The sequence below is a fragment of the Tinamus guttatus genome, unplaced genomic scaffold, assembly GCF_059628265.1.
Source record: "Tinamus guttatus ecotype Peru unplaced genomic scaffold, ASM5962826v1 Tinamus_guttatus_pri_ptg000080l, whole genome shotgun sequence".
Taxonomy (NCBI): Eukaryota; Metazoa; Chordata; class Aves; order Tinamiformes; family Tinamidae; genus Tinamus; species Tinamus guttatus.
This window is the reverse complement of record NW_028288614.1, coordinates 2,317,962-2,344,157: the sequence shown is the minus strand read 5'-3', so window position 1 is coordinate 2,344,157 and position 26,196 is coordinate 2,317,962. Positions and strand designations below refer to the sequence as shown.

The 26,196-nt window shown below is 42.8% G+C and overlaps 1 protein-coding gene across 1 annotated transcript in view; it reads left to right on the top strand.

The window, feature by feature from the left end:
• Window positions 1-26,196, top strand: part of KLHL29 (kelch like family member 29) — a 316,093-nt gene that overhangs the window by 242,753 nt on the left and 47,144 nt on the right. The window contains exon 6 of the mRNA XM_088520134.1: window positions 22,872-23,010. Within this exon, the coding sequence (XP_088376260.1) occupies window positions 22,872-23,010 (139 nt within the window). The remainder of the gene's footprint in view (window positions 1-22,871; window positions 23,011-26,196) is intronic.

Below are 26,196 nucleotides of genomic sequence, written 5' to 3'. Positions count from 1 at the left end.
TATTTTTTGCATTGCCCCCAGAAAACAGGGGAACACAGAGTGCTACAGAACATAGCAACTTCAGGGAGGCTTTTCCCTATGATTAAGGAATAGTTCATCTATACCCAGAGCAGATCTCCGTCACCAGGAGGCTGCGGTGACAAGAAGGGGATATTTAATCATTTGGCTAGGACAGGACCAGAAAAAGAAAGCGTGTTGTCATTGCTGCAGCCCAATTACAGGGGAGAAGCAGCCAGAGGAGAGCCACCAGCTTCCACTTCCATCCATCTGCTCCCTCCCTTCCCCAGTTTTCTGATTTTTTCCTTTTTTTTTTTTTTTCCCATGCCGCTGTAATTACGAGAAGCAGAGGCGCTTGACAGGAGCTCTTTGTTCTGACAGGCGAGGTGGGTCCCTCGGTTTGGAATTCGTGCTCGATTCCAGCGCTGCTGTAACGGAGAGGGGATGGATCCTCTCCGGAGCTTGGACACGCTCGCGCTTGGAAGCGCAGGCGTGTGTTTATTCTCAGCTGGAATACTGCGGAGCGGAGCGCTGCAAGGCGGCTCACGTGTTAATACGCCACGTCTGCTGCTTTCATGTTCCTCAAAGGCATCTGATGCTGCTGGAGCATCGTGACAACTCGGCTGTCTTCGGGATCAGAGGGTCGGCATCTCTTGGGCCCGCCGCATCTGCCGGTTCGTTTGGCAAGAAAAGCCCCCTGGTTCGTAGTCCTGCCTTCCACCTCCCAAGTTAAGCAGAAGAATATATTAATTGCAGAGTGTGTGTTGTCATCTGCACACTCGGGAAACAATTAGGGAAAACTTTCCTAATTTTCTGTGCAAGCTGAGCCTCGGGTGCTCTGCGATAAACCAGCAAGCTGTGACTCCGGCGCTCGCCTGCGTTTGAACCTTGAAAGGCAGCTGAGCTAAAATCGAAGCAGTGTTTTTTTTCTCATCCTCGCTTCAGATCTTAATGCATTACTGGCATAGTTTTTGGGATTTCCATTTTCTTTTCCGAAAGTGGCTTTGTTATATGATTTTATGCAATCTTGTGTGGGTGATTATAGGTGTATCAGGAGTCGGCTAATTCCCATACCTGAATAGTCCTGCATTTCTTCACCAGCCTTTCCTTCAGGTTCCATCATTTTTCTCCCCAGATTGCGAAGAGAAATTGAGTCCAAAAAGACCTAACCAGTGCAATGCATCGAAACAGGGTAAGGCTTGAGATACAAAGTGAGAGCTCGGTGTCTTCTGCTTTGCCACGTCCCTTTTCTGGATCAAGGGAGTCTGCGGGGGGTTGTGCCAGCACCCGGCAGGGTACAGAGAAGAGCTTGTTAATGCCCTAGAGAGAGTAGTAAAGAGGAGTTAAGCTCTGCCAGTTTAAGCAATCAATCAAACCAATCTGCCTCCTTCATCAGTTAATGCAATGAATGAGACTCATAATGCGCCATGAAATGAGAAGCTTTTCTGCGGAGGTTTAAAAACAGAAATATGACTGCTCGGATGAACAGCACGCAATGGCTCTCAGTTCCTCCTCATGTGCTATCCAGTTCCATTAGCCCAAAAACTGTCGTGGGAAGTGACCCCCGCGTCGGGGCAGCCTCTTCATTTGGGGTGTTGGTCACAGGTAAATACAATCTGACCACTGAAAACGGAAGGAAAAAAAACAGTAAGAGACTCTATGGACATGGCAGCATCCTGGAGCTGTAAGTTCGTCATGTTCTTGTAAATCAACTTCTGCAACATATTTTAGGCATTAGAAAATCTTAGCACACAGCTCTAGTTCAAAACTGTGCTGCAAATGGCAACTGCAGCGTGTTTGAGGTCTCAAACGCTGATGTTTCCCTGGTTTAAGTGTTAATATAACCCAGAGAGTATTAATTAAAATGGGCCATCCAACAGATGAAGTGGCTTATCTAAGCGTATCATCCAGTTGTCATATGCTCACTAGAGAAGTACAGTGTCTTATTTTCCAAAAAGTTGATGATTTTAGTGCCAGCATGGTATAAAAGGAGGTGCCATAGAGGAAAAATTACCTAATACCTTTATTTTTTCTTGATGAGTTTAAACTCATCTGTCAACACTCTTGGTAATAATAGAAGTCTTTGTGTAGAGAGGACTATAATTTAATTTACTACAGTGAATATTGATTCCTGGATAGCACAGTTGTTATCCTGTAGATGACCTAGATCTTTCGTTCCCTAAAGATTTGGAGTAATAACAGTAGCAAAAAGGTCTGGATTACATAAGAGACCTGGTGGAGGTTAGTTACTTTCTCTGGTGACATTTTAATTTTATTCATTTAATTTATTCCTTGAATTCCATGTCTTTCTTTGTGAGCCAGAAATTGTCGATTGGGTTGATGTTGATGAGCATGGAAGGTTTTGAAAATCACTTCCCAGTCATGATAAACCTTAAGTTCAAAGGGATCTTCCAAACCTGCCTGGATGCCACCCTGTGCCACGTGCTCTGGGTGTCCCTGCTGGGGCAGGGGGTTTGATCTCTAGAGGTCCCTTCCAACCTCAACCATTCTGGGATTCTGTGTAAATATTTATCCCTTCCCACTCCCCCAAAAAAGAAAAAATGTTCAGTGAGGCACCTGATTCTGCTGCTCACTAATGGAAATGATTCTCACTGAGAGGTTTCAGTCCAAGCGTCTCAGCTAGGAGGCCAGGAGACATTGGTTTCCTTGCAGAACCTCCTTGTCGAGGTCATCATGATCTTTGTTGTAGGTTCCTTATAACAAACAGGGAGTATTCCAAAAATTTTCCCCAAAAATATTCACGGAATTCTCCATAGGAATCCACAGAATCCGCTACTGACAATGCTGCTCACATAATGAATGTATAGGCCCTCCAAAACGGATATGGCATCCTTGCAAAAACAGCAAATGGCAAGAAAGGGAGGAGAGGAGGGAGGGAGGAAAGAAGGAAAGACGTTATCATCACCTGTGGTTTTCCACTGCTTTCTGAATTCCAAGTATTGTGGATGCCCGTGGACCAAAGAGGTTTTTGAAGGCTCTGTAGCCATAACGACCGGCAATTTGTCAGGGTAGTGGGAGCTAAAGGAAATTACTGCATCCCTGCAAATGCTCCGTGCCCCCGGTGCAGGATTGCGCCTGGAAAGCCGCGGCACAGAATGACAAAACAGCAGCGTTTCGGTGCAAAACACAGGGCGACTCCAGCAATCCTTTTGAGGAGCATTTCCTCTGCCCGGTTATTTCGAGCCGCTCTAAGGCGATTAGGACGGCTCATTACCGGAGCTGCCGAGCTGAGCAGGCAACTCGTGTTCCCTTTTGAGAAAACTGTCACTGTCTCTGCGTGAGCTCCGCTGGAAGTGAATAACAGTCCGTTTCATGCTCGGGAATACGGAGCGAGTCCTCTCCGTGCTTCGGGGGGCTGCAAGTTAATACGGGCGGGTTGCGCATCGGCTGCCGGCTCCCTCCGCCTTGCCGCCGGGGGCTCTATCTCTGCAGAAAATATTGTGCTTATATATTAGAGACATTGTCTTTCCTGCCCCCTAAGCACTTCTACGCTCCCCTCTCACCCCCCCAAAATTTACCAAATTTAATAAACTTTTTTTTTTCTCTCAGTCTAGGCAAGGACTTAAGCAACTCGTACTTCTAAACTTAATGAAAATCGTTCACTATCCTTATTAGGAAGATGGAGAAAAGAGGTAATTACCCGTTGCCGATAAACGGTGGCAGGCACATTTGTTAGCATAGATAATTTCCTAAATATAATAGATGCATAAAATTGCTTTTATATGAAAAAAGAATTCTCAAAATATCATTAAGGACCTAAAAAATATATGCTTTAAGATGAAGCAACAAATCTGACAGAAAACCTCTGTATCTGTCATGGACATAAAAGGAGAAAATTATTGTATGTGGGAAGTGATAAAGCCTCTCAACCCATCTCTGTCTAGCATCAGCAAGGAAATATGAGATTCTTTGAATAACTGGATGATATTTTTGTTGAAAATAAAAGTCTTAAGTTTTTAATAACAGACTGATGGAGCAGAAGGTTATGTGGTTAGTCAGCTTGTTTATGTACCAGGAAAACCAGTGTACTTGACCACGGGTTCAGTTTCCAACAGGATAATGATCCCAAGCATTCTTACAAACAGCGTAAACATTGAAGAAATGGTATAATGAAATCAGAAGAGAAAAGCAGGATGGAGCAGCCTAGTTTTGAGTCATAACCTTAGCAATCTGGACCAAATGCAGTTTTTATTTCACTCAATACAGTAGCTGCTGTTCATTAAAGATTTCTAGGGCTTCTATTTGCAGAGTGTATCCATAAAATCTTCTGGACATGGAGACAGCAAGCCGAGTGCTTTTGAGCTTTTAGATAGGTGTGGTTTGTTATGCAATTTGCTGTTGCCCTTCGAATCATCAATTATATTTAAATATCAGTCTTGACAGTACTGATGTTACTGTTGGAGTCAAAATCTAGGTCAACCTCTTTAAAAGACTGTGGGACAGGGGACATGTCATCTCTGAGCAAAAACATTATCAGGTCAGGCTGCCTGTGAATATGCAGAGCTTCATATGGATTTTTATTGCATGAAAGAAAAGGGTTAAGGGAAGAGCCAGAACGGCTTGGAAGGGAAAAAAAAAACACATTTTTAAGTAACAGAGTTCTGTTAATTTAGCCCATATGTTAATGGCAAAATGAGCACTTAAAAGTATTCTTTTCTGCAGTGCTTCATTAACGGTTGCTGGTTAAGAAGGCTACTCTGATTTCAATAGTTGCCTTAATTTAAAAGGCTACCTTGATTTTCACAGGAATGGCCCTTATTCCATGAATAAATTATTACTTTGTCACTGTTTTTGTCAGCACTATTAACTATGGAATATATTCTAGCTGGTCATTTTAAGTGTCTTCCTTATCAGTATTGTGCCTGGCATTCATTATCCTCTTATCTCGCTGCCATTTCTCTCACTAGAGAGGTAATGGATTGATTACTTTCACTGCTATATTGGCCAGGATGTACAACAAATTCTCTTCAGCTTTACAGCTCATTCATCATGGATATCCTTTAATCCCCCATCCCTGAGTTTAAACGTTTCATTCTCTTCGTATATATTGGAAATTATTAGCAAAGCCCAGAGTCCAAGCAGTGCATCTTTTATCACTCATTTATTGTAAAACACGGTCGCTGGAAATGCTGGTGGGGATCCGCTCAGTGGTGCTGCCAGGAGGAATTTGGGTACTGCAGAATCGTTAACACCGCTGGCGTTTTCTGAGCCACGGGCTGCTTTATTGCAACAAAAAATTACCAAAAAGTAAAACCAAATGCTCTCAGTGCTGAACTGCTCACCTGTTTGCTGCAGCTGGGTATGGAGATAAACAGGATCTCTGCCGGATGAGTGGGTATTCGCTCTTGAACTCGTAGATGGCATTTGAAAATAAAGACATTTTTGTGATGAAAAAATTAGGTGCGGTCCATAGTACATACATATCATATGGAAAATTGTTAGAGTGGGTTGAGTGGGAATCAGAAACTAGATTTCTTCATCTGGCAGCCCTCTAGCAAGCAGCAAATGTAGAGTAGGAAAATCGCCCTTGTGGGTTTGTGTTTTTTCCTGACAAACTTGTTTTTGGCAATGCAGAAGAGTCCAACAGACATCAACATTTTCTCTGGAAGGGCAAGGGCAGCAGAAACTCTATAGGACAAGCTGAAATCAAAAATTATACAAAAAGACCCTTTTAGAGATAGGGGGAAGGACAGAGAATTCCTGCATTAGGTGTATCAAGGACACTCAAAGGAGCTGTATTTCAAAGGGAGTCCCATTAAATATAGCCTTGCAGAAGATGTAGCTCTATATCACTGAGTGCTCATCCTACAGCAGGTACATTTGCTTCCCTTGTCATTGGCACTGTTTCTGATCCTGATGCTTATCACTCCAGGCTTCAGACAAATGCTGATGCGACGTCTCCGCGGTTATATTAGCACCTCTTGTGCAGAAAGTGCTTAAACGGGAGCTTTTTGAGGCCCGCTACATGCATCAGCATCATCCAGAGAACAGATACACCACAGAAACCTGACCCCAGAACCAACACACCGAAGCAATATTCCAAGCAAGTATTAATCAAATATGCAGAAAGGAACTAGTTACTATAAAGCACTTGGCTCTAAGGAGCAAAAGCAGAAATCTCCGGTAGTCCCGTGGCTCGGTCTCCACTTCAGTCAAGCCCTTGGTGAGTCTCTTGGTTAATTTGTTGATAATCTTGATAATCTGAGATCCACAGAAGGTCTCCCTAGCATTTTGCCTACATGACCATGCCCTGGCTTCTCTGTCCTGGCTGTGGGACAGTCCTCCAGATGAAGATCCTTTCAGAGCCCATGGTGCTATCAAGCATATGATTTCAAATGGAAGAGACAATTAATTGATTAATTAGAATGATGAGCCACCAAAAGGCCATCAGGATTCAAGTGACAACAGCCCTGATGTCTCTGAGTAGGAAAGAATAGAGAAGGAACTCGCTCACTCTTGAGGGCTATTAAAGACCTGTGTTTGGGCAGGTATCATACAGGGATTGAATGGACTGCAAGTGCATCCAGGGAAAAGCCCAAGCATGCCTGACCACAGCATCTAAGTATATGAAGAAGACAGAAACTGACCTTTTTGATTTAAGGCATTAATAATAAAGTAAATAATTTCCACCAATGCCTCTTCCCACTGTAAAACATAAAACTGCTGCAAAGAGAAGTGGGAGAAGTGGTTGCTTCTAATGGCAGCCTACTTCCTAAAATGGGCTTTTACAACAAAAAATGTATTCTAGATCAAAATCTGTTAAAAGTGTCTTGTCTTCTCAATGAAAAAAGATAAAAATGGTATCGTTATATTTGTATTCAGTACCCAGTCAGTCGGGGACAAAGTCCAGAAGGAAGGTTGTATCACTTAAGCCAGATCCCAAAATCTCTGTAAACAAGAGAGTCCAATGGAGAGAGAAAAAGAAAAAAAAAGAAAAAAGAAGGAATATTTCTCTCTACACTTTTTTAATTTATACTGAAACTATTATTAAGCAGTATGTTCTCCTTTCCTGCACTTTTCACAGTGCCCTGTCCCTTTTGCTTCGGCTGGCCCGGGATAAGGAGTTAGTCACCTGTTTTCTTTGGGAATGTCGCTGGTCCTACACCAGGGCGTTGATCCCGGGCTCACCGTGCGGGTCCCTCGTCCCGCCGCGGGACACTGCAATCCCTGCAGCTCCGCGGGCCCGAGGGAGAGTCCAGCGCTGCTCTCCCCCCTCCAAGAGTGCTAAGGGTGTCGGACAACCATTTATTTAACGTCTGACAGCCTCGGAAAGCAAGGGTGGGTTTCCGTGGCACATCCAGCCTTTATTACTGTCAGGCAATCTCAGCGCACATCTCGTTCGGCCGAGTTCTGCTCCCGCTTTAAAGCCGTTTCCGAAGCAGCCCCTGTAGAAGTTCCCCTTTCGGCCGCCCTGCCTTTGAAGGCAGCTCTCAGGCTGCATCTTTCAGGCAGAAATTAATAATTTACAGTCCTTAGAGAAGGTCACCTCCATGCTGGGCTGCTCTGGACATTATCAGTCCCTCGCTCGGGGCTCTGAGCAGTTTGACGTGGGCTGGGGTAGCTGGAGCTGGGCTTGGACCCGCGGGGTCAAATTGGACAAATTTACTGGACAAATTTTATCCCAGATACATAATACTGAAACAGATTATTTTATGAAAGATTTCTTTATCGGCATTTGCATTAAAATATATGATTTCATTTCTGATTGTTTTAATTGGTATTGGAAATATTTATTCAAATAAATTCAAGCCCAGAAAACATTTGGGGAAATCTGCAATTGAAGAGAGATCTGCAGCCTTCTAACAGGAGGCGGGAGAATAAAAGCAATCCTTCGGAAAGCACATGGAAAATGCAAAGCTGCACCTAGCAGCACCCAGAATTAGCCCTGCTCTCTAAAACATTGCAATTCATTAGTCACTAACTAGGTTTTTGGTCATATGTTTTACAATTGTGGTTTTGTTTTCTCTTTTTTTTCCTTTTTTTAATCAACGGGTTTTGCTATTGTGGGAATTTAAGTGGGAAGGGATTTCTTGTGCTCTCTGCGCAGGCTGGTGTTTCCTTTGAGACGCTGACCCCTTAACTTAGGAGCTTAGCTTTGAGATTTGGGTTTGGGGGAGCAGTCTGGGCACCCACATTCCCCGGAACAAGAGCCGCACGGAGCGTGGCCGCGCGCGGAGCCGGCTCTCATCAGACCAGGCCAGGAATGTGAACTCCTGCTTTATAACAACTCCCTAATACACCATCAGTACGATGCAAAAGATCTTCCCGGAGACTCACGTTGTGCTTTTGTGCTCCTTTAATTCAAGTGACAGCTCCTGCGGGCGGGCCAGGGCGAGGTGCAGAATCCCCTTATTCCAAGTTGTCAGCACTTTGGTTTAATTAACTCCGGTTCCGTGCAGCCTCCCCGTAGCTGCACGGTCTCCCTGCCGCCTGCTCCCTGTCTTTTCCTCCTGCAGCCCTGGAAAGGCTCGGCAGCGCCTGTCAGGAGGACGGAGTGATTCCCGAAGCCTCCGAGCCCGTAGCAAGGAGATGGCAGAGCAGCACCTACCTCTATGTCTGCTCTCCTATGTATGGGATATATGGGGATAGAGGGATGTATGAATTGTTACCGTGTTGCATCAGTGTGATTTTGGGTGGCAAATATTCCCGGGCTCTGAATGATGAGGCTGTATCGAAAGCTGTGCTAGCATAGGCCTGTTATATGTCCAATTTTAAAGTGCAAATAGCAGGAGTGCCAATTAAGGCTTGCTTTTATGTTTTATTAAACCCTAAACTTCCATTGCTTTCGATTCACATTTCCTTTTCCTCTTTACAGTCCATTCATGCACTTTCTCTCATAGTCTCCAGAGCTTTTAAAGCTCCAGAAGCTTCTTCATTCCTCCCCGTGACTTCTCCCGTAGGCACAAAGTCTTGGGAAGATCCATTTCCTGGGTGCTGGGGTGGCCCTGAGTGATCTCTAATGGAGACATGGGCAATCCAGATGAGAATCCAGCTGTGCTGAAGCAGGTGTCCAGCAAGTTGGAAGAATCACCCACTGGAGGTGCCTGTTGAACTATGGAAAGAGCCTGGATAACTAAGTTCAAACTTGACTCTTTTTACGCAGCTGGATGTAGGTTTGATGATTGATCCCAGCCAAAAATAAGCATCCTGCATAAAAGGATGCGAGTGTGTTTGCTCCAATGCAATTTTAATAAGTGATATTTGGAGCAGTCTTCTGCAGTCCTCTCCAAGGGACCAGCAGGAAGGACAAGCCGAGCCTCTGCTGTCGGCTGTAACGCTAACGGAGCTGGACTGAGACAACTGCCAGAGCTGACACATCAAAGGTCTTCACAGGCATTTCTCAACTTTGAGGGGAAAAAAGGCAAGAAAAACAACCTGCTCAGATGTTTCCCTTAAATATTTTGTAGGTTTTCCAAGAGTGCCCCACTTCTGGATTAAAAAAAATAATAAAGGTTGTAATTAAGATAGCTGAGTTCTTTCTCAGTCAGTTAAGGACAGCGGTGGTTCCACTTACTAAAATGTCGATCCACATATGTGATACCATTAACACTGGAAAATAAGATTAAATTAGCAGTATGTATTTCCAGTATATATTTATATTCAGTATTACATATGTAAAGGTATATATGTAAATGGACAAACAGGCATACAAAATAAATACTTCTAGAAATTGGTACCAAGGGCAAGAGCTGTGTAGCAAAAATAAATAGATATGCAGAGTGTGGTGCTTCCCTTTGCTAGTTTTTAAGGCATGAAAAGCAATTTGAAATGCCACTTTCACTTCCCAGCACCTGTGTGCGTGTCCGAGTGCCTACGTAAGTCTGTGTTTATCAAAAGAAACTTAATTTCCAGCAAAAGAAGTTTTGTAGTCATAGAATCATAGAATGCTAAAGGTTGGAAGGGAGCTCTAGAGATCATCTAGTCCAACCCCCCTGCACACGCAGGGTCACCTAGAGCACGTGGCACAGGGTGGCATCCAAGCGGGTTTTGAAGATCTCCAGAGAAGGAGACTCCACAACCTCTCTGGGCAGCCTGTGCCAGGGCTCTGTCACCCTCACTGTGAAGAAATTTTTCCTTAACTTCCTGTGGAACTTATGATGCTTCAGTTTGTGGCCATTTTCTCTAGTTATGTTGGTGGCCACCACTGAAAAGAGGCCAGCACCATCCTCCTCACTGCCTCCCTTGAGGAGCTTATAGACACTGCTCAGGTCCCCTCTCAGCCTTCTCTTCTCCAGGCTGAACAGGCCCAGCTCCCTCAGCCTCTCCTCATAGGGCAGATGTTCCAGGCCCCTGATCATCCTTGTAGCCCTGCGCTGGACTCTCTCCAGCAGCTCCACATCCCTCTGGTACTGGGGGACCCAGAGCTGGACACAATACTCCAGATGTGGCCTCACCAGGGCTGAGTGCAGGAGCAGTGTTACTGTTCATGCCAACCCCACGCTCGGTTTCGTGGCGGGGACGAGACGGTGCCAGCACCGAACGCGTTTGGTGCTGGATGCAGCAAGAGGAGCCGGTTCGGACTCCGGACCTGACCCGCTCTGTGAGGAGCTGAGGGGGCAGCTTGTCCCTGCTGCGTGAACGCAGCACTTTGATTAATCTAGTCAAATATTAACATTCCTGGTGAGGTGGCCCAAAATATCCTCCGGATGTATAAATATTCATATCCTAACATCTGCCACAGCTGCAGAGTTGTGAGTCCCATTTAATGGGAGGAAAAAAGTCTCTTTGAGGAAGGTCCAACGCAGCAGAGGGTTTCTCTCTCCATACCTGTCATGTAGGAAGTTGTGCAACTTTTTTTTTCCATATACTCCCATTATTTCAACTGAGGATTTAACCCCAGCATAACCACTAGCAACATTTCTGTGTCACTTTTAGTATGTGCGAGTGAGGTAGTATATTTTTCCACTAAAAACAACCTCTTTGATCGTTTGCACTCTGCTTTCTGTCACTGACCCAGTCTGACAGCAAACCTGCTTTGCACAGGGAAGAGCTTCAGCGTTTCCTTAAGCCCCTGCCCTCTACATTTGACACTTAAGAGGACACCTTCCATCTCCCATGGCTTGGCACAGCCCCTTGCAGCTCCAGGTCCTTGCTCATACCTTATTTATGGCTGCACGATGCACGTCCTGCTGCACGATGTCTTCTCACTGGGTTCGCTCCTAGCCTCTCATCTCTGGATTTGGCATGTGAGCCTCCTTGTCCCCCTCCTTCCAGGCAAATAAATAAATAATAACCCAACGATGCAATCAGCAGCCTTGTTTCTTGCTTGGCCCCATATAAATCTACACATTTAATGCCAGCAAGCTGATTACTCCAGCCTAGCACCTTGTCGGTTGTTGCATTTATTTTTTCATATTTGACACACTAGAAATTCTTGTGTATTTGTATTTTTTGGCATAGGGGAGGCATTTTTTGTGGTGCATCACCAGACGTGTGAGTGAACAGCAAATCTATTCTCTAATTTCAAAAAGACCTTGAGAAGGATTGCTTTGCGTGTAAAGTCCAGCCTAGTCTTGGTGACAGCATCACTTTGGTACTGTCAGGTCTTTCCTCTGCTTGGATAGAGCACCGCAAATTGCTTGACATTATTTTGGGCATTTTGCACAATTTCATCTCAATCTTCTGGATTTTTTTTGTTTTGTTGGTTTTTTTTTTTTTCACTTATTGGAGTTCTTGCAGGTAGGGACCTCAAAGCAGCTACTTAATTTTCAGTTTTATTTAGCACTCACAGCATTATATATGTATTTTTAAAAGAGTTGCAGCCGACCCAAATTACACTTCAGTCTAGTAACTTAATGCCCTTACGAATGCACCAAATTATCTTAATCACATTCTGCAACAATCTATTACTACCTTTAAAAATTACTGCCAGGAGAAAATCGCAAGTATACCACAGGGAGCTGAAGAATAAAGATGTAATACATAAGGGGAAAAAAGGGAAAGCTAAACAAAACCCAGACATAAGCTAAGCTGACTAGAAAATTATCATTAAAAACTGTCAGGAAATCAAGAAACAATGCTTCTTTGGTAGTATTTTAAGTGTGTATCAGTGTAATTATTCATTTTTCAATTCAGTAGCAGGAACAAATTCCATTCTCAATTAAATTGGCTCATTTAAATGTATAAATCTTAAGATCGACTAAGAGGCTATTGCATCAGTTTAACTATACTTATTACTCCACAGATACAATCAAAGCAACCTCTAATTATAGGTAAATGGCTACTGCCTGATGTAATATTTGACAGTGGCATCAGTGACACAAATTTTCATTGCAGCTATTTTCTATTGTAAGACATCATTTCAACGAGGCACTTTTTTTTCCATATGGCACTTTTAAAAGACACTTAATCACTTTCAGTGAAAAGATACATATTTTCAGAATTTTGTTACCAGAGATGCTTTTGTTCTAAAATACATTTTATATGTACTATCTATCTTTGATAAAATTTCAATGACAAGAGACCTGTTCGTTCACTAAGATGTAAAATGATCTCATTGTCTCTTTTCGTTTTACAATGTCAGGCTTTTAATTGTGCTTTTCCTATTTAGTACCAGAGCAACGTCTTATTTTCTAGGTCAACATTTCTTATTAGTGTTGTGATTAAAAGAGTTTGACATTTTGAATAGAAATATAGTAATTCGTTGTATTAATTAAAAATAATGACCTAGAAAAATGCTTCCAAACTAACCTAAAGACATCAGTGTAGAGCGACATGACAATTGTACTACATTACTGTACTTAATGAAATGCCAGTAAGAGCAATAAAAATATGCATGCAAAATGAAAAAAAAAAAAAAAAGATTAAGAGTGATAAAATTAAGAATGATTTTCACTGTTAAAACACTGCAAATTGAATCTTCAGTCCACAGGAACGTTCACATATATTTGGGGAAACAAAAGCAATTTTTGAAATAATGGCATTTCTTATGAAATGTGAAAAGCGGCTTTTGCTCAGGTTGGTATTTGTTCCTTTTAACTGCATGATAGTTTTCAGAGAGCGGAGAGGGAAGGATGTGAGAGGTGAAATCCTGAAGCCTTTGAAGTTTAGCCGTGGATTTTTAATGAGTCTGTTCCCAGGGTTGTTCATTTGTACGTATAAACTGCTAATACCATATAGTTAATTAAAAGCACAATAATTTTTATAAATATGTATATAAAATGTGAAAATTAATAGTCCAGAGAAGAAAGGAATATTAAACTAAATTATAATAATTATCTCGCTTGAAACCAGCTCAGGCACACAACTCCCACTGTTCAGTGACACCAGCTTCCACTCGAAGCCATAGGGTAAAATAGCATTGAAGACAAAGTAAATAATTATCAAGTATTCTATTCCTAAATAATGCAAAAGACAAATTTAAAAACAGAAAGCACTGGCAATAGATAGTGCTTATTTCACATACAGCTCGATATGTTCATTCCCCTTTGGAGAGCTCATCACTGAGATTAAGACCTCAAGAAAGAGCCTGCCCTTGGAGAGGACCTCAAAGGAGCTTTCTTCTCCAAATTAGTAGTAAACCCTGCCTTACTGTGTCACAGGTCATTAAAATAGCTTATAGGTGGACCCTGAGTTCTGTTTTAAGTTTGGCATCCTAGCTCATATCCTGGTTTAATCAGCAAATAGCAATCAATGGGAATACTGACGTGCCTTGCCCCAAGTCCCGCGTGCCCAGGACGGGTATGGACACCAGCTGCATGAGGACCTTCATGGTTTTCAGCGTAAGGCAGGTAAAGCCACACACAGCAAGGCTTTTGGGCAGCTCAGTCTAAATTAAGCCCTGGTATTTTCAATGTACCCAAAGCTGTAGGATGTTTCTTCTGCTGAACCCTGTTTTTTCAACAGTGTCTTCCAAAGAGGTCTCTTGGCCCTCACAAGCTCTTTAACAGTCCATTTCAACTGGAAACAGTGAATGCTTTACTTTTAAAGCATTTTTAAGCATTTTTAAGCATTTTAAAGTCTTTTCAGAGCACTGCAAGTGGCTCTATGGACCACGTCTGCAGCAGCTCTCACCAGCCTCCTCCATTCCTTGAAAGCCGTCAGCTTTCCAACGGGCTGTGCCAGCTTGCTTAGTTCTTAGAGCGTCTATACATTTAAGGAGTCATTAAATAACTCGTTGTCCTTTAATCTGCAGGAACTTCTGCAAAGTGTCCTTCTCTGTGCAGAATTTGGTGAGGCGGCTACACAGACACTTCCTGATAACTTCTTCCTCTGTGAATATAAACAGCATTTGCAGCTAAATGCTTTCTGGCATTATCAGCCAGTCACAGCCCATATTATCTCTCCATACGGCACAAATGACAATTCATGCAACACAGATACCAGGGAGTGTCACGCTTTATATTAAAACATTTCATACTTACAAGAATACCTTCAAAAAGAAGTTTGTTTCTTTTTTTTTAACTGAGAGCGAGGTTTAAAAAATTAGGTTTTCCCTATTGAGGGGAAACATGTGCAATGTGCAAGCGAGGAGCACATTTTACAAAACCTTTCAAGCAGCTACAGCACTGCCAAACACTGAAAACTTTCTAGTGCTTGTGGAAGAATTTTTTTTTGGATTATAAAATCCTTCACATCTCTAAGACGGTTCTAGCCAAGACACAAGAAAATGCAGTAAGTAGGGAGATATTCAAACAAATGTGACACAAACTGTGGCTTTTTTAACACGGAATATCATGTTCCTGAAGTTAAAAACATAATAAAAATGTTTCTTTTACATAGAGCCCCTCCCCGAGGACTCATTCCAGCTCTGTCCTGCCACTCTCTCCTACTACCATTCCCAAGTTTTCTGAGACACAAAATGGGGCAAAAAAATAATATTTCCTCCAAACCTGTTGTCATTTATGATTATGAGGGAACAATAGCCTTGCATTTGATTATTGTTATTACTTCTGTAGCCATGGGTGGCTGTGAGTGCTGTCACTTCGCACATGCCGAAGTTGTGGAGCAGCAAAGCAGCCGTTGCAGAGCTGTGCGGTTGCAGAATACCCCGAGGGAGGTCCTGGAGGTGCTGGGCAGTGTTTTCCTTTTGCCTTTTGCCTCCTTTGATTGCAGTGTCCCTTCCGACAGCGTATTGAGTCACCAGGACTCCCAGCAGAGACGCTGTGTGCGCTAACAGACCAGGCACGTGCACTGCCCGCTAGGTCAGGAGATGCTGCCACGCGCATTCAAGCCAATACATAACGTATGCAGGGTACTAAGCTGGCTATATAAGCCTAAATATTTGGGTCTAATGCTTTACGTGGTGGATAATACCTTCTCAAAGTGTGAGGTTGCAAGGCCAAAGCTTTAAATTGTTTTTATTTGCCTTCATTGAGCATCGTATGCTGCAGTAGCGTGAAATGGTAGGAGACGGTTGTGTTACTGCTGGTCAGTAAAGACGGGCTCATCTCAGGGAGCTGCTTTACTTGCATTTACCTACAGATTAAGGAAAAACTAAGTCCTGTCCCTGGGGGGTTTGGGTAGAGTGCTTTCATTTAAAAGGATCATGTGGGACGCTTTGAAAACCTTGACTGGCAGGTATTAACGCCTTTCAACCGTATTATGTTATTTACTTCACTTTATTCATTACTAATACATTAATACATAATTATATACATAATTAGTGGCAATATATTAATATATTACCACCAATACCTGCAATTTGTGTTGGATGCATCACCACATTGTTCTACCAAATCTATCTTTCGTTCTTTCCATATTTTGGGGAGCAAGGCTGCAATGTGTGTGCACATCCGCATGCCTGCTTGCCCTTAATTCACATTTTTTTGTTCTTATCCCACCAAAACTGGTCCGTGCCTGACTGCTGCTGCCTGTTGATTGCACTGTCAGTCTCTCAGATGGGTGCTTCTTGTTCAAAGCTTTCAAAACTGGGAAACGTTTAGCTAATGCCTTGCACTACATAAAGAGATCAAAAAGGTCTAAAAGCTATCTGCGAGGCTTCTGCTACAAGCAATTAGGATAATACAGAATCCATCCCAAATCACATAGTAATAAATATTTTAGCCATCCCTAAAGCGTGTATTGACATTTAGGGCTGTCTGCTGGTAAATAAAACAATCAGAACTAAATTTCTGCTTGAATCTGGGCTATTCAGAGTCTCCAGTGAGCAAAGATTTTTTTTTCTTTCTCCTCTTTTCTTTCGCTCTCTCTTTCTTTGTCTCCTGAGAAAATTACTGCCTGTCTGGAAACCAAGTTACAGTGCTAACTGAAATAGTGACATGTTGGTATGGAGCAGGGGCCACGCTAGCAATTTTGCAGGGTCCCCCGGGGTGTCTTTGCCTTGTCCGATACGGAGCAGAGCGCAGGTAACTGTACATTTGATCAGAGGTGAATCCTGAAAAAGAAAAAAAAGGCCAGTCCGCATATAGGAAGCTCCAACTTCATCTGGACACCTCAGCTGTTATCTGGTCTTGCTGGTTCACTGGGTCACGATCACAGTTTGTGTTGGAAAAGTCAAGAGATCAAATTGTCTCTATGGTGGGTTTTTTGGTTTTTTTTTTTTCATTTTTCCTGTCCTTCCATATAGAATCTAATTGCAGTTCACTTTCAAAGCCAGTCAGATGTGTCCTCTGTGCAATTATAAATAAGCAAGCCTGGACACCAGAGAGGGCTTTACAAATCAAAGCACCTGGGTCATCCCAGCTTCCAAACTCCCTTTTTAAAACAATTTTCCATGCATGAATTGTGACACTAATGTCTCTCCAAGTTACGTTTAAAATAGATTTTCTAGAAATGAGGTGTGTGGTTCACCTCTGAATGCAAATGGAAGAGGTATCGGATCAGCTCTACGGCATAACATGGGGAAATATCAAGCGTGCAAGGTGTGAAGAGGCCCTTCAGGTACCTCCCAATGTCAGTCCTAGTGATGACTGCGGCATGGAAGTTGGTTTCAGAACATGCTACCGCGGCTTCTCTGAGTTTTTAACATACTTGGGAAAAGCTCCGTTTCCATGTGCAGTTGTACTCGTGTCCCTCGAGTGGGTAATCACTGCAGCCGGCCCTTTCTCACCATACTCAGGTGAGAAGGGTTTGTCTGCCGAACAACGAAGATTTGTTTTGCACGATGGGGCGTCTCACTGCCAGCAGTCCTTCGAGCAGACTGATCATACCCCGTCACATACGCGCTGTTCAGTGTGGGATTTCAAAATATTTTCCCACTCTTCAGCATCTGTTACTGTTTTCTGTAGCAGCACAGGTGCGTAACAGTGTCAGTGAGATGAAGCAGATCTAGACAGGTTGGTCTACACCCCAAAGTCCTACTGCCATGGTCGTATCAGCTCAGAGTATGAAAAATTCACACCCGCTCGCGTCTCACGTTGCTGTGCTGACAAAACCCAGCAGACATCCATGCCAGCAGACATGACTCCTGTTGGCTTTTGTTCAGAGCGCTCGGTGAGGCCGCCCCAGCAGCGCTACCTCTCCGTCAGCATATGCTGCATCCTCTCCGCGGAGCCAAGCTGTGGTAGCAGCAGCTCGGCGGTGCTCGGCCTCGCTGAGCCCACAGCCGGTGCTGAGCTTTTGTCAGCCCATCATTCTAGGGGCTTGTGAGAGCAAAACGTTCAAGAGAGCGGCCAGAAGCTACAGGGGCCTTTGGAGCCGGCTGGTCTCCTGCACAGTCACAGAATCACAGAATGCTTAGGATTGGAAGGGACCTCTAGAGAGCATCTAGTCCAACTCCCCAGCTCCAGCAGGGACACCCAGAGCACATGGCACAGGGTGGCATCCAGGCGGGTTTGGAAGATCTCCAGAGAAGGAGACTCCACAACCTCTCTGGGCAGCCTGTGCCAGGGCTCTGTCACCCTCACAGGAAAGAGTCCATAATCAATAATCTTCTTAGCGGGCACAAGTGGATGGGTTGTGTGTGAGGCTGGCCTATGACTCTCTTTTGACTACAGAGGCAGCCTGAACAACTGGACATATCATTTTTAGGGTCCAGGAAGGAAACTCGAGGTACCAGGATAGTATCTGAGACATCCTCCAATTGTTAATGATTGCCACCAACTCTCACTCTTTCTGTTCCATTTTCATTAATGTTTCATTTCAGGACAAAAGAGAGTAAGGGACCTATTTCTTTTCCTCTGTCACGAGTAGGAAGCTGCTCTGCAGAGGTACGTGCTTTCTCCACACCACGTGGAAGCTGCTATAGCCAACAGTCTATTTGTCAACTGGGACATAATTAACCTGCTGCTTGATGATCATGGGAAACCCTCAGGGATCTTGCTCAGTGATGGCTGGGTCTGCAGTGTGAGAAGGTCCCCATGGAACAAACAACATCAGCATCTGCACAGCCAAGTGTGTCTAGGTAGACTGCCCAAATAATGTGACTAGGCACTGAGTTGCTAACTCCCTGGGCAGCTACATCAAACTATAGATCAACAGCAGGAGGGTAGATAGAGCAACTTATTATGACCTTCCCTAGATGTAAGAGGAAAACACTCTTCTTTCCCTTCTTCTTCTTCCTCTTCTTCTTCTTCTTCTTCTTCTTCTTCTTCTTCTTCTTCTTCTTCTTCTTCTTCTTCTTCTTCTTCTCTTTGGAACCACGTAAATGACATACAGGTTCACCACAGCACAGACTTCCCTGACACCTTTACCTTCTTAGTTGACCATTAGCTCTTGTGCTTCATAACTTAACTTCTTGTGGCTACGTAAAAGCTACTACTTTCTGTCCATAAGGGCAATTGTGCATGCTGACACTGAAGGGTTAAAAAGCTTGTTGTGCATAACTGCAACATAACCTTGAGAATTAATCTTCTCATTAAGGCAAAAAAAATAGTAATTGGATTTTTCCTTCTTATAACATTTCTTGGCTTTCCCGCATTCTTTTACCTAATCATGAAAGAATTAAGCTATCTGGGCTAGCACTGGTCTCTTGCATGTCCTTCACAGTAATAATTAGTGAAGTTTCACCAATTACCCTTTGCGGTTTTATAACAGTTTAGTTATTCCAAACAATTCTCAAGAAACTTGAGAATTTCTGTTGTGCCACTGGAACTTGCATTAGAAAGGATCTTTGACTGGGTACCCGATATCCACCACACTTGAAATACAAAATAAATGATGTCAGGCAATGTTACTTGTTCTTTTTATAGTCAGATCATGGGTAATTAAAAAAAAATCGATTTACTGTATCACTTCCCTTTACTTGATCTACAATATTGTACAGTTGCTCTTGGTCCATTATTTGACCCAAGGCTTATGGGCTCTTTGGTTTAATTTGAAATTTGTCCATTAATTAAGAGGAAGATAATGCAGCATAACGGGCAGAGCTGGGGACCGGGAATCAAAGCTTCTGAGTTCTTCCGGGCTCTGTTACTGGCTGAGGAAAGTCATTTATATCTTCTGTCCCATGTTGTCCCTGGGACTCACAATATAATTATGCTGAAATACCCCCAAGCAATACTGGGAAGGCTGATAATGGTGAAAAAGAAAGTGCTAGCTCCTAAACCTCCGTAAAGATGTTTGGTTGTGGGTTTCAGGTCAAGTCCTTTTAGCTTCTACTGCTGTGCAGCTCATGTGATTATGGAAGAAGATGTCTGTTATTTGCATCTTTTTGAAGAAAATGTTCAATCAGTCTTTCAGAATGATATAACATCAATATTGATGGAAAAGACCAAAAGGAACGGCTTGATTCCTGGGATCCCAAAGTAGGGGGGTCCCTAAGAGGGGGAAGGCAAATGCTTTGCACCGTGGAAGTGAGTAGAGTCCCTGAAACCTCCAGACAACTTCGTTTTAACAGGATTTCTTTCAAAAAAAGAAATCAAATAAGCAAAAAAAAAATACCCTGTTTAAGAGCAAAGAAAGCAGGGGAATAAATAAGTAATAAGGAATACTCAGCTCATCCCTGTCAGAGTCTTTCAGGGAACTCCAGCTGTTGGAGGAAAAGCTGCAAATCAGGAGTACCCCCAGAAACGGGCGCTGGTGGCAGAGGGGCGGCATCGTTTCTCCCTGCCAGGCTGGCGCGGTGCCGCCGCTGCTGTTCCAGCCCGTCGGCGGGCGTTATTACCTGGTGAAAAAATCTGGTTTGCAGCTGATCCGGAGGCCTCATAAATCATTAATGTCTGCCTAGGCACAGTGTGAGCCCCGCGAGCACCGCGAGGACGGGAGCCTGCTCTGACGTAACCTTGGGCCCGATGCTAATGCCTGCCAATTATTTAGGAATACAAAGGGGATCGGCTACGGAGATCGATGGATCGGTGCAGCTTCCCGACTTCCTTCTCTTCTCCACCTGCCTCTTTGATTTATGATTCAAAAACTGAGCTAAATATGCAAATAAATATACATATATATATATAGGGCTGGTCGTAGTCATGTTTCTGTGGAGGGGAGAATACAACTTGGAGGATGAGGAGGGAATTACCTCCTCCAGACGGCTGTGGGAGAAGAAGCTTCAGTTCAGAAGAGTAGGACTCACTCTAGTTTCTTCGTGCTGTGCATCCCTTAATGCATGTATGTAGCATAAAGTACATTGAGGTGTGCAAAGACCAGAAGCAGAAACTGCCCCCCGGGAGCTGCAGGATCGGGTGCAATTAAAGGTTGGTCCGTGATGTCCAAATAATGGAGGAAAGCAAGTGGGAAAATCTGAGCACAGGATTGTCAGAAAACAGGGAGGTGGGGAGGAAAAAAAGTGAAATTAAATAGAGGATAACAGAGAGCATCCAAAATTTTAGAGGAAAGAGTAGCTGTCTTTAAGGCATGAAATGATAGAAAATTGGTCTGAAGGAAAATGTAGTTGCTGTAAGCGAAAGTGGAAAAGTGGGCCAAGACAGATAAAAAATAAGCAGCACATATGTGGAAAGGGAGAGAAAAATATTTCCTGCTCAGTCTCCTCCAGAAGATGCATCTAGGAGAGATCCAGTGCTGTGCCCGCGAAGCCCAAGGTGTTGGGAATCTCACCCTAAACACCCGCTGCCTCCGAATTTCCCTTGCCCTTAGCTGAGGCCTGAAACGTTCCCGGCCGAGCCAGGCGGCCGCGCAGGCTCGACGCTCTTCTCAAGCGGAGGGAACATTTAGATCCCATTTTAAGGTCTGTATTTGCTGGAGGTCTGTCACTGTATTTCAGCTCAAACAGGTGCTTGAAAAGCAGCCCGGGCAATAGCACCCACAGGACAGCGTGGCTTGTTTTCCTCCACTACAGATCTGACACGAGCCCTGACCCGTTTCGGCACAGAATAATTAGCCTTTCCGACACCACTGTGTTTCCATTAAATAGACATAAATGTGCAAGGTGACATTTATTTACTTAGGCCTGAAAAATGTGCTACGGGGATGTCGGGCTTTGGGTGAACTTCCGTGTCTTTCAGTGCAGCGTGGTGTTTTTGCAAGGTTTCTTGCTGTTTAACCACCAGGTCTTCACTGAACTGATTCTTGCCAAGCTTCACTGGAGGAGCAGGGGGAGTAAAAAGAGCTTATTTGGGTCTAATTCGATTTTACCAGCAGGCCCTTTGGCCCTGCTTTGGCAATACAGTGCCGAAGCCCGGCAGTGCCTTTAAATGCAGTTATAGGTGCACACTCTGCAGCTCCTTTTACTTTGTGTAAAAAGGGCCTGCACCTAAAGAAATGCTGCTGATTTACAGATCTGTCTGAGGAGGAATGTGTTCAGGGTGTTTTATGGAGAAAATGAGAACCTTGACCTATTGCAAGCATAAAATAAAACCAAAATCCTTTAGTATTTAAAATCAGCTCTTTCATCATCTTGATTCCTGACTTCGGAGCCGCCAGACTATTGCCCAGGTGAAAAGTATATTATTCATCTTGATAGCCACTTTGGTCTGCAAACCTGGAGAGAAGGCTTACCCTTAAAAGTCCAGCCAGTATATAAAACATATAGGTTGCCTAGTAGTACACATCCAGACATGAGGACGTGGCACACTCTTATTTCACTCAGTACCTATAGGCTGTGTAACAGGAGGCATCGCGCAAGGTAGGTGCTTTATTGCAGGATGGAAACACTTTCATAGGTTATTTTAATCATTATGATTCTTTCATGGTGTGTGAAAGTTGATTGTTGCTGTAAATGAAGCCATTGAAGGCTGAAAAATAAGAATGCTGTGATAGTAAAAATCCTCAGAGTGCAAAAAATGGGAGCTGCTGCAAAGGGCAGAAATTTATTCTCGGTATGAGATTATTTTGTATCATGACGATGCTTTTAAGCTAATTCTGGGAAATTCACAGTTGTAGTCTGTACAGCTAAAGTATATTGGAAGGTGCATTGATAATTTGGTTATTTTTTGTTCACTATAATATGTTATGTATGGAGTACTTTTGCATTCTTTTAACTGAGAGTACTTTAGTTCTTTTAACTATTAACACTTCTTCACTATGTATAAGTTAGGATGTTATTTTTGCAGGTCTTGTGGTTTTATTATTTTGACCCATATCCAGTTCATATTGCATCATAGTACCATATTTTCACTAATATTATTCCAGTATGTTCAAAACTTATTTGCATTTGGATAGAAGTTCATTAGCTCTTGATTTTCTTATAACAAATTATTTTCAATTTTTCTGTGATAATGCATTCTCTGTGGTTCTAATTTGCTGATGCTGATTTTTTTTGGTTTTGTTTTTAACCCTTCCAAATTTAGGATTTTTTTTTGCCTTTTTTTTCTGTATATATATTTCTGTTGTTTAGACCTACTGGTTCCTGCTTTTTCGTTGTTTTTTCTTTTCTTTTCTTTTCTTTTTAATGTGTTATGTTTGTAACTTCTGACTGTCTGTGTTGAGCCAATCTTACCAACAAAAGTATCAGTTGTTTCCTGTTTCTCTACTTCTTTACAAAAAAAAAAAAAAAAGTAAAAAGTTAAAAACTCTTAATGGGAACCCTGGCACTGTCTGTCTTCTCTGTTCTGCAGAAATGTTGAAGGAGTTGAACCAGCAACGCAGAGCGAAAGAGTTTACAGACCTGAAAATTATTGTTGAAGGCAAAGAGTTTGAAGTCCACCAAAATGTTCTAGCTTCCTGCAGCTTGTATTTCAAGGACCTGATTAAAAGGTTTGCCTTCCTTCCAGCTGTGATCTGCTCTGTTCTTTTGTAGGGCGCATTTGTGTCGCTTTTTTTTCCTCCCCTCTCTTGCAGGTTTATGAAGATTGAATCTCCTGTCACAGAGCCAGTAGCCATTCTTTCCACCTCCTCTGAATGTATTTCCAAACCGAGCCTCAGATCCATTCGTTACACATCTGACTCGTACAACGTAATTATTTCTGACCGGTAGCGGCCTGTTTTGGCCGAAGAAACTGTTCCACCACTGAGAGATTTAAGATTAAAACAAAACTGCGGAAAGTGGTTCAGGCCACAGCCGAGAATTACGGCTGCCCCTGTTTCCAAGGGGCTTGTCACGTAGCACAAAAGTTTGTCCTTTGGGCCACAATAAGCCATCGTGGTGATGGTGGACGATGCTGGGCCCTCATGCTGAGGAAATATTCCGAGTATGTTAATCCCTTCAGCCTGAACTCTTTGTTACATGCTATGTGTGGCTTTTATGGGCAAAGGGATTGATATTTTTATTATTTGGGGACTTTTAAATGACGAAAAGGCCATGGGTGAATTTGTCTAGGGAATACTGGAAATAAGACAATTTGGGGGAAATATGTAGCTCAGTCTGCCTGTTAGAAGAACAGTTATCTCCTACAAACACTTTGCTTTAGCTCAGGGTAGGTGTAATATGTACATTTTCTGAACGTCGTGTCTCTGCCTTCGCATTTTGCCCCCTCTGTTTCTAGCCGATTGATTCTAAACAGTGCATGATAATCTTTTCTTTCCATTACATTGATTTTTCAATTTGTATGCTTCATATACCCGCATAGGAATAAATTGGTACTCTCGTATTATTAGTAAGTTAGAGTAGCAAGTAGGGAGAAAAAAAAAAAAACATGAGGATAACTTTCATTTTTCTCTCAATCATCAGCAAATTAATGCAGCTGCTGATTTTGCCTTGCAGTATTTTCCTGAGCAGACTGAGCCTGGACTGTGCTAAAAAATGGGATTAAAGAACATTTTGCTTGCTTCAAATCCTGTATTTAAATTTTGCCAACTAACACAATAGTGACTGTATTTTATTTCAGGATGGCATATTGGCTGGTATCTCCTTTCAGTGTATTATGTCCTTTTGCACAAAGCTGTTTTTATAATTATGGATATATATTACATTTCTATGATATAACTGTGCTGACTGCCTTATCAATTATTCATAAAAAATATGTTGGCTTAGGAAGCATGTCTTTTCCCCTCTGTAAATCTAATGATTGCTAGCTGTAGCTATGCCAGATCTCTCCTGTCCCTTCTCTTCTGTCTGCTCATTATTATTTAATAGTTAAGGCTACAGTATAGGCTTTTTAGAGTGATAAGGTAAAGAGTCTGTGGGGAAAGGAGCTCTTAGAGTCAATTTATAGAAATCCAATAACTGACTGGCCAAAGACTGTCATTTGGCTACAAAGACATCTGTGTGTGTGCAGAAGCCACCAGGCAGCATCTATTTTGAGATGCACACTGAGAGGATTATTGCTGCTTGATTATTTAATTATTGAATGGAAATGTGCTTCAAATTGAGCACTTTAGTTTGAGAACCCCAAGAAAACTTTTAAAATGCACTGAAAAGGGGCTCTATGAAATCATATCCCTTTATTTCAGCATTTATTTTCTTTCAGTAGCTCACATTCATGCGCGGTGCAAGAAAAAAGTAGGGGGAGGGTTTTCTCATTTGCCGACTCCACCACTTTTTGCCTTCTCTCACATCATCATCAGCAATAAATATTGCAGAGGTCAATTTGTGTCCACAATCGGATCTCGTCATCCCAGTTGTCCTCCATGCACAGCCTCCGTGGCGCACATGTAACCTTGATGAAGGCTAATGGAGTTGCACAGGTGTATTCGAGGCAAAAACACCTTTATTGCTGCTGATGATGCTTGAATAGGGAAAAATCCAGCATGATGTCTAGTTGAGTTTGCAAAGCTGTCAGGTGGGAAAAATAAATATTCATCTATAAACTAAGCAAATGTGTTCTAGTGTCATTGCAAGATGATAAGCGTGGGGCCATGGGGTGGAATTTCTAAAGTCTTGCTTTTTAGAGGATACTGGTCATTTTAGAAACCCCATCAAGTCAATGACAGTCAAGGTGCTTAACTTGCAGTGGGCACTCAGTTTGGTAGGATCGTGCCCTTAATAAGGCAAAGTCATTATAGTTCACATATAGTTCATATTATATATATAACATATCAAGAATCCTCCTCAGGTATTTGTTAATAGCTCTTTTGAGAGAGTGCTTAAGTTAAATGTGATTTACATTGCACTCTGCATTAGCATAGAAATCAAAACAAGAAATAGCATTCTTTCAGCTGAAGAATAAAGGAGATGTCTCTATGTTAGATGCAGTATAAATGACATTTTAACCAGTATATTCTAGGGTTAAACTCTAATGTCATTACAACTGAAAGCAGAAATCATTTGTCCATCAATGGGAAGACTGTCTAGTCATAAAGATGCTATATGCATCCATATAACATGCAGAAGAACTGTATGTTTTCAGTGCGTTAGCCTCATCTGTTCTTTGCTATAGGCTAATTATCCTTAGCTCATGTTCTGCCATTGATTCCTCTGCATGTGGCACTTGGTACTGGAAGCAGAATAGCAAGTGGTGTCTCAAAAGGACGGAAATTAAATGCTCAAAAACAAGTGAGATCAATTATCCCCTCCTCAAAGAACAAAATATAGACAAAAAGCATAAGAGAAATAGAGTTATTACCCATCATGAGTGAGGCTATTTGAAGACAATTACTCCTTGCATTAGCAGGGAGAAAAAAAAAAAAAACATGTTCCTATTGCTCTGTAGTGAAAAGGTAATTGGTTTTGACTGACCAAAACAATTTCAAAATTACTTCTTGTTTAGGAAGGGCAAGGAGAGAGCACTCTGGGACCCCTTGGTTTCTCAGAAAGAGGTTAATCCTACAGCGTGCTGGTCCAGATCCAGGAAAACTCTTGGGCCATGTGCTTTATCCTAAACTTCAAGGGCCCGGCCCTGCTGAGGTCAGACCAGCCCAAGCCCGAGATCTCAAACATGTTTGAGGAGCCTTCCTAAAGCAAGGGCCTGTCTTCTGGAGCCACCAAAGACAAGGCTTCCAGGAAGAGATCTATTCCCCAAAGTCAACTAACATAACGCTCTCAAGTTTGGCAGCTAAGGCAAG